The 12,829-nt window shown below is 47.3% G+C and overlaps 1 protein-coding gene and 1 long non-coding RNA gene across 9 annotated transcripts in view; one reads left to right on the top strand and one right to left on the bottom strand.

Annotated features, from left to right (window-relative positions):
- Positions 1 to 8,852, top strand: part of CASZ1 (castor zinc finger 1) — a 198,772-nt gene extending 189,920 nt beyond the window's left edge. For 6 of the 7 annotated variants that reach the window (XM_039564074.1, XM_039564079.1, XM_039564076.1 and 3 more), the window contains 2 exons: positions 14 to 307; positions 3,585 to 8,852. In XM_039564074.1, coding sequence (XP_039420008.1) covers positions 14 to 307; positions 3,585 to 4,840 — 1,550 coding nt within the window. In that variant the 3' untranslated portion in view covers positions 4,841 to 8,852. The remainder of the gene's footprint in view (positions 1 to 13; positions 308 to 3,584) is intronic. The other variant, XM_039564080.1, reaches the window with a different exon arrangement.
- Positions 152 to 12,528, bottom strand: LOC104693348. 2 transcript variants are annotated; one of them, XR_005603530.1, is made up of 4 exons: positions 12,100 to 12,528; positions 2,595 to 2,672; positions 1,523 to 1,656; positions 152 to 935 (listed from the first exon to the last, which is right to left on the bottom strand). It is a non-coding gene; the product is annotated as an uncharacterized LOC104693348 (long non-coding RNA). The 2 variants fall into 2 exon arrangements; XR_005603529.1 differs by lacking the exon at positions 12,100 to 12,528 and having other exon boundaries at positions 2,595 to 2,928.
- Positions 12,529 to 12,829: the final 301 nt, after the last annotated feature.

Raw genomic sequence — 12,829 nt, 5'->3', positions numbered from 1 at the left:
CCACATTCTCCAGGCTGCCTGGTTCCTTCTACTGCTACTGCTGCTGCCGATGATGCAACCCACACTGCACCACAACCTCCACCACCATCTCTGCCTCCATCTTTCTCACAAGCCCTGCTTAGGTCTCCCCTTCCCACCCTCCCCTATCTCTTCTCTCCATCTTGTCTCTCATACTCCTTGCTCAGTGCCACTCTGGGAGCCAGCAGAGGCATTGTCATGCCTGCCGCCAGCACCGCTGGGTTTTCGCCCATCATTGCCACTCCAACTCCAGTAAAAAGTGACGTTCCCTTAGTGCAGGATGCAGCAGGTAACACTTCTTTGCTTTCTCTCCATGTCCTGTGCCCAGCTCCGTCCCCACTCACCCTGCCCACGTTTTTTTTTCTCTGCACCTTTGGGTCGGTAGAGCAGCAAAGATCACTCTGTGCCTTATCTAATGTTACCCAAGGGCCCATCCATGCCTGCTCCTTTTCCCTGCTGACACAGTAACCACAGCCAAGGGGAACCAAACCACAGCAAATCATTCATAGACATTTGGATGGATACCTGAGAGCAACTGCCACCAATTCCTAACTATGAGAAAAACCTAACAAAATCCACAGTTAAAATGCATTTGCAGTGTCTTGATAATGTCAGAGTGGCCACAGAGCAAACTTTTGCTCATGTGGCATTGATGGGACTTGGACTTCTTGGTTAGATCTTCCAGGCCACCCAAGCCAGTGCCTGCCATAGTGTGCTGCACAGATCTCAGCAGATGAATGTCTGATGAGGTACCCAGGTCCTGTGTTTCAATTGATCTTGCAAACTTCATATGAAGCCACAAAGTTCAGGGGTGCCTTCCCAGGATGAGGAATGAAGTACAGGCAGTGTCACATGATGACATCATCAGACAGGTCGAGCTGTTTCTCACACTCGTTATTTATATCTGCTCTAATCAGCTGCAGAAAATACAGATAGATTTCAGTTTTAAGCTGTCATGATTCCCATGTGTAACTAAGATCAGAGATGTCTCAGGCTGGGGATTCTCATTCCATCTGGGAATGGTTTTTAGGGTGTGCCTCAGTTTTGGCTTCTTCTCCCAACTCCTAGCTCTTTTCTAGTTAATTAAGGACATCTTTGTGCTTAAAGTTCACACTTATAAGGCTTCTGGCAGCCTACAAATATCCCAGTCATTCTTCCTGCCAGTTTTAGTAATACATAAATCCAAGGTCAATGGTTGGGAGTATGGCTGGAGGACCAACTTCACGGGTTTCCAACTCCAGTTCATAGGTTTTTCTCAAGGGACTTGGCAGGAGAAAGATCCTTGCCTTGTCCAGAGGAGTGTGTGCCAATTAACAAAATTCACAAGAAACTCTATCTTTGCTTCTTTTTAAACTGAATTGCATGCAGCCTGAAACATCTTAACCTTGTGCTGTGCTTCCTCTAATCAAATATTTCTAAGTGTCTTTTGGTTTTACTTTGGTATAGCTTGGTGAATGCTCACATTATTAGTGGTTAAAGAAATAAGCTTAAGGAGAACACTTACCATTGAGATTTGGTGGGGATCACATCCACTGAGGCTTGTAATCTTCCATGGGGTGCAGGGACTGAACGTTGGCAAAGGAGGAGAGTGCACCAAGGTGTCATCTCCCTTCATTATGCCTTACTCCAAAACTTTGCCTGTATGAGAAAACAGAATTGGTTTTTAACTAAAGTTTTAAGCACATCTGTTCCAACTATTTTAAAAGCTGTGTAGATACAGTGTTTTAAACAGGTGATACTTAAATTCTACTTATTTCCCATCCAGAGTCTTTTCTCTAAAATGGATTATCCCATATTCCCGTCCAAAGACAGACAATATGAGCATTAATTAATTAAAGCTAAGGGACTTGATGGTTTGGCTGTAATTTTTTTAAAAGGAGTTAATCTGGACAGCAGTGACTTGTGCAGGCACCACTGCACTTACATGAGTCGGCTGGGAGTGGAGAACTGGATTTTACAATACCAGATGTTTAGGGGGGAGCAGAGAGTAAATTGGTCACAGATTCTGTAGTTAAGAGCCTGCCAATTTCAAATCTCCAGTGACAAAGTTATTCTTTCACTGGTAGCTGGTTAAATCAGCCTTAGCGTGCAGTTTCCACCAGCTCCATGTCACTCAGATGGTCTCACCATGGATGACCTAAGCTGGTATCCTGATTCACAGTCTGAGCACAAGAGCCATTAACAAATGGTGTAGAAAAACCTTTCGTTCTTTGCTTATCCCACAACCTGTACAGCCCAGCCATGTGGGAGAGGAGGTTCCTGCCACCACTCCCATTGGCTTGTGTGGGAGGTTTCCTTCAGTGGTCACCACCTTCTCTTGAAGGGCTGTCACTGAAGGGTCATCGCCTGTAATACCTATGCACCCACCAGAAAGGAAGTAGTTCTACACCACTCAAACAGATGACTGTCCCTTCAGTCTCCCAGACAAGGATGCAAACTGCTCTGGGTTCTCAGGCCCCAGGCACTGTATGTCACAAATCGTGCCTCTTCTAAGAAGATGGCAGTTTCAGCAGGAAGAGAGGCAAAAAAAAAAAAGTATGTGTTAGTTGCAAGCTATAATTTCTAATTACACTCACAGTTCTGCACCTGGTAAGAAATTCTTGCCTCCAACCTTGTCTGTGCTGCATGTTGATACTGGAGATTGTGGGTTGATTCTGGAAACAGCAAGCAAAGAAGAAAAAAAGTTAATAGATACATTGAGGTCGAGTCCTTGATGTCAGTGTGATCCTAGGGGACACGAGCACTAGCCAGTTATGCTGGCCCTGTGAATCAGAGTGGAAGATAGATGAGGGATCTTTATTTATACTAGGGGCATCATGTAATTTTTGAGACCCAAGGGAATGCTGCAGAACTGGTATTTTCTCTCAGAGTCCACTGGCTAGTGATGATGAGAATTAGCCCCATTGAACATCTGTCCATCTGTCTTTCTAAGTGCACTCATTGTAATATGTAGGCTCGTTACAGTGAGGGATGTTGCAGTCTCCTGGCCAAAGTCCATCCTGTTTCTATAAATTACACCCCCCTGTTGCAGTTTCAATCACGCATGGGATCTTCCTTCACTTCCTGCCTGTCCTTGGCAATTGTACTGTATTTACAAGAGCCTGGATAGGGGAAAACTGCACACATACAAGCTTTTAGCACACTGCAACTCTTTACCACCCCAGTGAACTACAGTACCACACCTCAGTCCTTGGACTGGAACAAGCCAGCTCCTCCCTGTTAAAGTCTGATTTGAGGAAAACGGGACTAGAGATTAGTTAAGCAGCAAGAGAAACTGTGAAAGTAGCAAACCAGAGAAGCAACAGTTAACATTTGGACAAGATCAGGTTTGCCAGAGCAGCAATCAGAGGCAAAGCAGGATATGCTGAAAATTGAGGAAGTGATGTCCAGCAGGCATCAGCTAACCCAGGATCCTGGAGTTCAGGCTCACTTAGAGCTCGAGGGATGAGCTGCGGGGTGGGAACGGTTGCAGCATTGGGACTTGGCAAATACAGAGCTTCCCAGGATGGCTGGGAGATGGAGAGACCTGGCTGTCAGCAACACCGCTCTGCACTTTCTCTCCTCAGGGAACACCATCACTATGCCAACTGCCTCGGGGGCCAAAAAGCGTTTCTGGATTATTGAGGACATGTCCCCATTTGGCAAGCGCCGCAAGACCGCGTCCTCACGCAAGATGCTGGATGAAGGGATGATGCTGGAGGGATTTCGGCGCTATGACCTCTACGAGGACTGCAAGGACTCCAGCTGCCAGTTCTCTCTCAAGGTTACCCACTACCACTGCACACGGGAGAACTGTGGCTACAAGTTCTGTGGCCGTACCCACATGTATAAGCATGCCCAGCACCACGACCGTGTTGACAACCTAGTATTGGATGATTTCAAACGCTTCAAGTCTTCACTGAGTTGTAACTTCCCAGACTGTCAGTTCTCTGGCAATAGCACACACTTCCACTGTCTGCGCTGCGGCTTCCGCTGCACTGACAGCACCAAGGTGACAGCCCACCGCAAGCACCACGGCAAGCAGGACGTCATCAGCGCCGCCGGCTTCTGCCAGTTCAGCTCGAGCGTGGACTGCGAGGTGCCTGACTGCAAGTACAAACTCAAATGCTCCCACTTCCACTGCACCTACCCCGGCTGCAAACACACAGTGGTGGGGATGTCACAGATGGACTCGCACAAGCGCAAACACGAGAAGCAGGAGCGAGGGGAGCTGCCTGCCATCTCTCCCGGCCCCGAGGGCCTTGCCCACTCCACTCTTGAGTATGATATCCAGAACTCTTCCATCAACCTGGACAGTTCCCTCAACCTCAGCACTGACAACAACAGCTCCCTCTTCTTCCTGCAGAATGCAGCTGGTGTGGGCCTCAATGACTCACTGGACCTCAGCAAGAAGCAGGCAGAAGTCACCGAGGGCCCTTCCCCAAGCAGAGCCGGGGCCGCGCCACAGGAGAGGAACGCTGGGGCATCTGGCTCTGGTGATGTGGAGGATGAGGATGACTCTTCCCAAGAGGATGAAGAGGATGATGAGGAGGAGATGAATGAAGAAGAGGAGGATGATGAAGAGGAGGATGACGATGATGATGAGGAGGAGGATGAGGAGGAGGAAGACCTGAACACAGATTCTGAAGAATCACTGCCAGACCCTGAAGGCCTGGCCACTAAAGAAGATGGAGAACCAGAGGAGGGTGCTTCTTCCACAGACCATGGCGATGCTTCCAGGCCACAGGGCGAGCCAGCCCTCACTCCAGCCCCGACTCCTGCTTCTGCTCCAGCTCCGCCTGCTGCCTCAGCCTCCACCATTGCTCCAGCAGCTTCTCCTTAATCTTAGAGGCAACAGCGGCAGTGGTTTGGTTTTTCTCTTACACAGAATTACTAAGAGAACCCCATGTGAGGCGAGAACAAAGATGGGGATGGCAAATGAAAAACAAACTCGGTGCCACAAATGAGAGAGAGGAAGGAAGGAAACCCCTGCTCTTCACCAGGCCCCATAAGAGATCGACTCGCAGCAGGACTGGTGCTGCATCACTCCATTCTACAGATCCCGGAACAAGGGGGCAGGATGCAGCAAAAAATACCCTTTATACAGACATGAACCCTGAGGATACCTGCTGCTTTTCCTTGCTCCCTGCATGGTGCGTGGGGCCTGTGCCCATCTGGGGACCCTTTGTTATGGGTGGGGCTCTATCCCCCCAATTTTCTTTCTGGGTTTTATTTTTCCATGTTTTCAGTTGTACGATAATAATAATAATCTCCACTTCTTGGAGGGGGGTGGGTGGGAACAAGAGGTAATGAATTTTAGAAATATATATTTGTGTGTGTGTCTCTATATAATGTACACACACACACATATATAAAATTAAAGGAATTGGTGTCACAAAGACAAGTAGCTCAGCTTTTGCCAGTGGGAAGGAGGGGGTGAGGAGTGTGCTCTCTCTCTCCGCCCTTCCCCCTTCTTTCTCCAGCATTAAATGAATGGCATCAGACAGCCAGGGTGGGAGTGGGTATTTATTGTCACATAAATGAGGATGCATTAATGAATGAGCAGGGGTGGGAATGGGACACTCCTCTGTTCTTCCAGATCCTTTTTGCTGTTAATGATAATAATTTTGAATGCTATTTATATTGTAAAACTTTCTCAGTCTACACTTTCTCTGTAGGACACCTCTCCTCATCCCTGCTGTTCTGACTGTAGGGATTTAGCTGAAGTAACCTGGGAAGAACACAGCAGGCAGTTTAAAGGGTCTGTCACACTGGAGGACTGGGGTTACTCTGCCATCCAGTTCCATCTCATCCCAACCCGTATGTGCTTCCTCTCTGCTGAGGGTGAGGCGTTTTTGTGGTGCTTCAGTATCCCCATCTCAGGAGGCTCTGAGCTGCCCCTGCCCCATGGTGCAGCACAGGGAGCACCAAGCTTGCACAGGAGCATCCTGGTCACTAAAGCAGCCTTGAGAACGTGCCCTGCTCTGCCCCAGGCAGTCAGACCTGGACAGGTCCCAGTCCCCAAGCCCTGGTCCCCAGCCCTGCACTGCAGACATGCCAGTCTGTGACTGCATGGATGGACACAGATCTTGCACTGCTGCCCAGGGAGGAGAAGGCAGGACACGCTCTGAGCCCATGGTGGGGTGTCCTGCTCAGCTCTGGGGTGGGGAGGGGGACACCCCTGTTCTGCAGCACCCCTGGACCTATACTGCCTGGTCCTGGGTTTTGCAGTTACACATCCTGCTGCACCCCCACAGCCCAGAGACCCCAGCACTGGGGAGGTGCCACCCAAGAATTGCTGCAGGTCTGGGCCATCCTGACATATTTTGATGAGTAGGGCTGAGGGCTTGGGCACTGCATAAGCAAATGCAACCAGACTGTGTTGAGACCTGCCACCTCCAGCAGCTTGGGCTTTCCCCTGGTTCCAAGCTCTTCCCTGCTATCTTTTCCTGGCCTGATCTGGGAACACACACTACAGGACACTGTCCCGGACTCTGGCAGGTGAGACAGTAGCTGTTTGACCCCAAATCCTTGCTTGAGCCTGAGAGGGCTTGTCTACACACACCAGGGCACCAGAAGGACTAGTATGAATTAATTCTGATAGTTATTTTGGTGCCAGTTTTAAGTATACCAGAATAGTCTGAGCTTTGTCCTTTTTTTAAAAAAAAAAAAATCTTTTTTTCCAATACCATGCAGGCACCCTCTCCCCTCCTCAGCTCCCTGAGCACTTCAGCTCTAAGGGATCCCCAGGATTTATTGTCACCCGGAACAGATAAAGGCCTCAAGAAGTTTAGGTTTCTTCCTTTTTTTTTTCTTTGTTATTTCCCTAAGGAACTGGTGCAGATCAGGTCTGATTTATAAACAAGCAGCTCAGCTGTGTAAATGTGGGGACTGAATGTTCAGCTAATGTTTCAAAAGGAAAGGAAAAAAAAAAAGTTGTACAGTATTTTTCCTGTAAAGGTTATTACTATATATAGAACAAAAGAGAAACCACCAATGCCAGTGGGTGGAGGGGGAGGTGTCACCTGCCTTCTGGATAGCCCTTACATATGGTTAATTGTGTGCAATTTTTTTTCTCCTTTTTTTTTTCCTCTCTCTTTTTTTTTTTTTTTTTCCCTCTCTCTTTCAATGTAGTGTATGTTTGTAGGGGTGGCAGGGGAGGGGGAAGCCTTAATGCTGTGGTTTGAGGCTGACTTCACACTCCCAGCACTGACCGGACCTGCACGATTCCGAATTCTAACTTGAATTTTGTAGAGATGAAACAAATGAAAACATATGAAATATTATTACTAGTTTGTAGTTTATTTAATTCTTTGGAGTTCTTTTCCTCTATCAGCTATTTGTGTGGCTTTTATTTTTATAGGGGGTTTTTTTTTGTTTGTTTGTTTTTGTTTTGTTTGGTATATCCCCTGCCCTCAGCTGTGTGTTTCCTAGCACAACCCCATTCTTGAACAGAATGAAGCTCACGTTCCTGGGGCAGAGTGATGGAATGATGCCCTGGAATTTCTCAAAATGGGATGGGGCAAAAAGATTTTACTTTACTAGCATTTGCTGCAGGTTCTGTACTTGTACATTTTCCCCATGTTCAGCTACTTAGATAGTATGGTGATGGGCTCCAGGAGGAATCCTCAGATTAACACAAGCCACATCTTGCAAAGCAGATGTGATTATTTTGTACCGCCAAAATCAACAGGATCTCTGTCAGTGACTGTGGGAGCAGGACCAAGCCCTCCTGAGAGCATGTCCTGCCTGGGCACATGGAGCTGGTGCCAGGGGTAACCAGAGGGCTTCCTTGGGCCACTCATGTCCCCGCAGGATAGACAGGTCATGTCCCTGCTCTTGGCAGCTGGGACCCTGCACTGTGACACAGTGTTTTACCTCTCCCCTGTCCTATCTCACCAGACTCCACTGACTGAGTCACTGCACAACAGTGGGGAAAGCAGAAGTGTGTGGAGGAAGGGGGTAAGAGATGTCCAGTGGCTCTGCCAGTGCTGGACGGGACGCACCATCCCAGGAGCAGCCGGAGGCAGGAGTGGCTGGTGCACCCGCGCCAGGGTCCACCTGGATGGGGCCCTGTGTCACACATCCTGTGTGGCTGAGTGTGCCAGAAGGGCCCATGTTTATCTATGCACACCATTTTCTCCCCCAAGGCACCCTACTTCTCCCTAACATCTCAGCCCTTCTCCCAAACTTCTATCGCCTCTTCTCTAGGAGCTGGCACAGGGAATGAAAGTTCTTTCCCAACAGGCTACTGCTAAAGGTGACCCCTGAGCAGGGCCTGACCCCCACAGAGGGTCAGGTGCCCTTGCAGGACAGTGGCCACCCGGCCAGCCTGACCCCATCCTTCTCCCAGTCCTGTTTCTGTAACTCTTACACTGTCTCTGTTCGCAACAACAACAAAAGAAAGTTGAACCCGACTTTTTTATTCTGCCATGTTCAGGCTTTAATTCAGCAAAACCCTTAAGCAGATGACTGAGTGGGCCCACGTTTAAGCCCGAGCTTAAGTGCTTTTCTGAACAAGGGCCTCAACAGCCCAATGACCCCATCAGAGCAGGTGGTTTGTCATTCCAAGCTCTCATAGCAATGGGACTATCTAAAGAATGACCAGAGAAAGAGAGGGAGATTCAACTGGCTCTATAAGGAGGGGAAAGAGGAGAGAGGAAATGGAACTATTTTGTCCAAAACAAGATAAAAACCAAACAAAATAAACCTTGAGAGGGACCCTCCTGATTCTGCTACCATTCACTGCTGAAGAGCAAAAAAATTAAATAAAAACTATTGACTAGATTGTTCATTCTAGCCACAAACTCAACTGGATTAAAGTCTGCGTGGAAGGAATTTTGTAAAGAAAAAAATTTCAAAAACTTTTTCCAATGTAGCAAAAAAAAAAAACAACCTTAAAAAACAAAAAAATGGAAAAAAAAAAGACAATGAGGGAGGATTCTAGCCTTTTGTAATATCCATATTGCACACTAGGACTATAAGCCATTGCTAGCTCATTTTGAATTTTAAATGTGTAATTTTATTTTGTTTTGTTGTTGTTTTTTTTTCTTTCCATGGGGGAGGGGGGGAAATAAATGCTTGAACCACCAATGCTCTTTTTAATGTTTTATAAATATGTATGTGTATATATATAAATATAAAAATAATATGTATGCACATATATATGTGTGTGTGTATATATCTATATGTATATACATATATATAGATATATAGATATATATATAGGTTTTGAGACAAAAATGCAGAAAGTGAAAAAAAACACCCTAAACAGGATGGTGTGCTCTGATTTACTTGAATCTGGTCTCTTCAGCACCTGCGTTATTAAGAACTGAATATTTTTCCACTTGAATTTAGTGCTATTAGAAATTTAATATATGTGTTTTATTTATTTGATTTTTTTTTTTTTTGCATGACTGATGCAAGGTTTGACATTTTCACTCAATAAAAACTGGAAAAAAAACCCCAAAGTTTTAAGTGATCAAGTTGTCTTCTTGCTTGAGGAGGTGGTTTATGTTTGTAAGAGTTTGGAGCAGGTGGGGTGTTTGGAAAGCCCAGCACGGCCCCATTGAACAGTCACTGTTGCAGCACCGGTTCTCCCGTGGGAAGTGGAGTAGGAATGGAATTCTCTTTGCATGGACTCTGGTGTTAAGGTTTCCCAGCAACCCTGAGGTTTTATCTGAATTGCCATCAGGGCCCTTTACAGACATCATGAGAGCATGAGCTAAAAAGCTGTACACTCAGTACAGCCAGTCCCCACTGTCTCCTACCCAGGATTCATTCCAGACCTGGGCACTTCCACACTGGAGGTGGGTCTAGCACAGGCTTCATCACCAACATTCCTGCAGAGTGGGACAGGCAGTAGATGCCATTTTTTACAAGGAAGTAAGCAAGTTACTTCGGGGGAAAAAAGAAGGAACGAGTGCATGTTTGCAGCAGTTCATGTGCTCTAAAGCGATTGCCCTTGCTGCACCTGCCAGTACCAACACGTCCCTGAGTACTCACCCTCCCTGACAGGTCATTGCACCCAGCCCCAGTGCCGGTGTCCCCAGACATTACTGTGCACAAGAGCTGCCTCTGGGGGACCCTCACGTCCTCCACCCTGCCCAAAGTTGTCCTGTCACCAGTGAGGCCACAATGCTGCCCATAGGCAGCACAGATCCAGCTGCCCTCGTGGCTGGGCTGCAGAGCCCTGGAAGTGCAACTGGTTCTTCACCAACAGCAGGGATTTGCATGTCTGTGGACCCATTCCCGCTCAGCACTGCACTGGCATGGAGCACTGCACGGTGCCTGTCCTGCTGAAGTGCTGCTGGGCGTGCAGGGCCAAGGAAATGTCAAAAGTTCTTGTTTTACCCAGAGAACACCCTTCCCATGTGGCTCTTCCCCAACCACATGGAAGCAGCTGGGTCTTTGTGCCTCTCTGCCATTATCAGAGAACCCAGGAGCAGCAAAGCAGCCCCTGCCAAGCCTGATGCATTGGCAGCAGCTGCCTCCATATTAGCAGAGAGGATTAGACTCCTCTCTCTTTCAAAGCCCCCTTGTTTCTCTGCTGCAGGTCCCAGCCCTCCTGTTTTCAGATGTCATTATCTGAACATGCTCCTAATCCAACCTTGGAGCCCAGAGGTTTGTTCTCACTGGAGCTCTGCCCACAGCACATGGAATATTTAAATGGCCATGTTTCCAGGTGAGGACAGGGGACATAAACAACACAACTCATTGCTTGAAAGCTTTTGCTGAAACTTGCTTTTTCTCAGTGGAACTCTGACTGGACTTCATAAAAGAATGACTTAAGTTGTGGGAGAAGCTGCAAGTTGAACAAATCAAAGTCTCACTATTGCATTCGTTCCAAGCCCTTGCAGGTGGTGACAGTGCAGTCTCGCATCCATAGCCCTGCACCCAGAGCATCTGCACCCACATCTCTGCATCCACAGCCCTGCATCCACCACCCCTGCACTTGGTGAGCCCTGGGAAGCAGCAGACACCAGGCAAGGTCGCTTGTTCTAATGTCAAGACAAAAACTGGGCAGTTGCTGCTGCTGCTATTGTACTTTGATACCTCAAGTGTATCCCTATAATAGCCTTTTTTGTGAGTGCAGGACTCACAGAAGTTACACACAGCCACAAAACCACACTGCATGTTTCATGAGACACTGGATATCCCCTTTTTAGCTCAGTACCAAGTCTCCTGCAGCACTGCCAGCAGGCATCCACAGCGGGAAGATCCCTTGGCACCAGCCCAAACACAAAACTCAAAACAGAGGAGTGCTGCCTTCCCCTCTCCAAACAATTCAAGAATTTAAACTGACAGAGGCAGCAAAAGTTCAATCACCTCAAACATAAACAAGCAGCAACCAAGGTATTCCAGGACACAGAATGGGAGACCAGATGGTTCTGCTGCTGCCTTCAATCATCCTGGTTTTTAGGTGTCATTAACCAAACATGCCTGGTCCGGCCTGAGCACATGGAGACCTGTCTGTGCTGGAGCCAGAAGGGCCAACAAGGACACAAATAATGAGTGCAGATTAATGGTGTTGGCCATCACAGCAGCTCAGAAAGCTGATCACAGGTAATTGCCATCAGTGGCTTAGAAAGACAATCATCACTGTTCATCCCAGAGCTTCTCACAGACAGTCCAGCAAGGACATTCCTAGAGATTCCTAGGAAAATAGTACTTTGGGTTACACCTCTCCTTGTGTCCCAGACCTCTGAGGAACAGTTCTTAACACTGCAGTAGGCATTCATTTAATTTGCAGAAATCTTTCTTATAAGCTCTTACCAGCTCCAACCCCAACTCCCTTCACTCAAGCACCATCTTACAGGGTTGTGAGGCCCAGAATTCAGAGCAGTGGGTGCAGAGCAGCCAGTTGTCACCCCTGAGCTGCACTGTTGGGATGCAGAGCTGCAGATGCCCACAGAAAATCCTCATCATGGCTTGCTCATCTGAGTATAGAATGAGTAAAGCATGTGTGTCTCAGGAGGACATTTACTCCAGTAGCATAATACATCCTACACCCTGACAGAAGGAAATTCAGAATTCTGGTGCTTACTGGTACTGAGGAAAAGCAGCTGTTATGATGCACAACACGTACTGGGCATAACTTACAGTTTGCAGGGACCAGCAGCACTGGGTTCCTGAGGTATCATGACATTCAGAAAGACACGGAGACTTGCCAGGGAAATAGGTCCGTTAATCAGTGGAGAAAAAACTGACTAAGCCAGCTGTTGGTCCTGTCCATGTTGCTCAGGTATGGCACCTAAGAGAGAAAGCAGCCACTAACAGGTAACAACTGGCTAATAGATAATAAATGTCTTGAAAAAGTTCATGGAAGAAATATTTTCACTGGGTATAATAACACAAAGCAAGAGAGAAGCATTATGACACAGAAGTGAACAAGAGGGTGGGGACCACATGTTTAAAGCTAAGACCTTCTCTTGATCTGTAAAATTTCTTTCACAGTTCTGCACAAGCCCTTTCCAAGAAGAAAGGTTCTGAACCAACAGTCCTGCTGCACACTACACACAGACTGCATCAGCTGCTTGAGTCGCAATGGAGTTTAGCATTTACAAACCTGCAGGTGCTTGTTTTGAAGGCCATGGGAAGTCCTTTTAAAGAAGCAGCTCTGGGGAAAGGGGAGAGGAGCTATAACCAAATCTCTCTCTTCCCCCAATTTGCACATGGTCTGCAGAGAAGACTAAAGCTTTCGAACATGACAATAAAACCTCCCATCATCTTCAAGAGGAGTATGAACTTTAAAGACTTCTCTGAAAGTCAGTGAGCAGCTTGTACCTATTCTGAACAAAAAAAGCATGCAGGTTGTTGGGAATGTCTATGG

Source organism: Corvus cornix, chromosome 21 (assembly GCF_000738735.6).
Source record: "Corvus cornix cornix isolate S_Up_H32 chromosome 21, ASM73873v5, whole genome shotgun sequence".
Lineage (NCBI taxonomy): Eukaryota > Metazoa > Chordata > Aves > Passeriformes > Corvidae > Corvus > Corvus cornix.
This window is presented reverse-complemented; position numbering and strand designations above follow the sequence as displayed.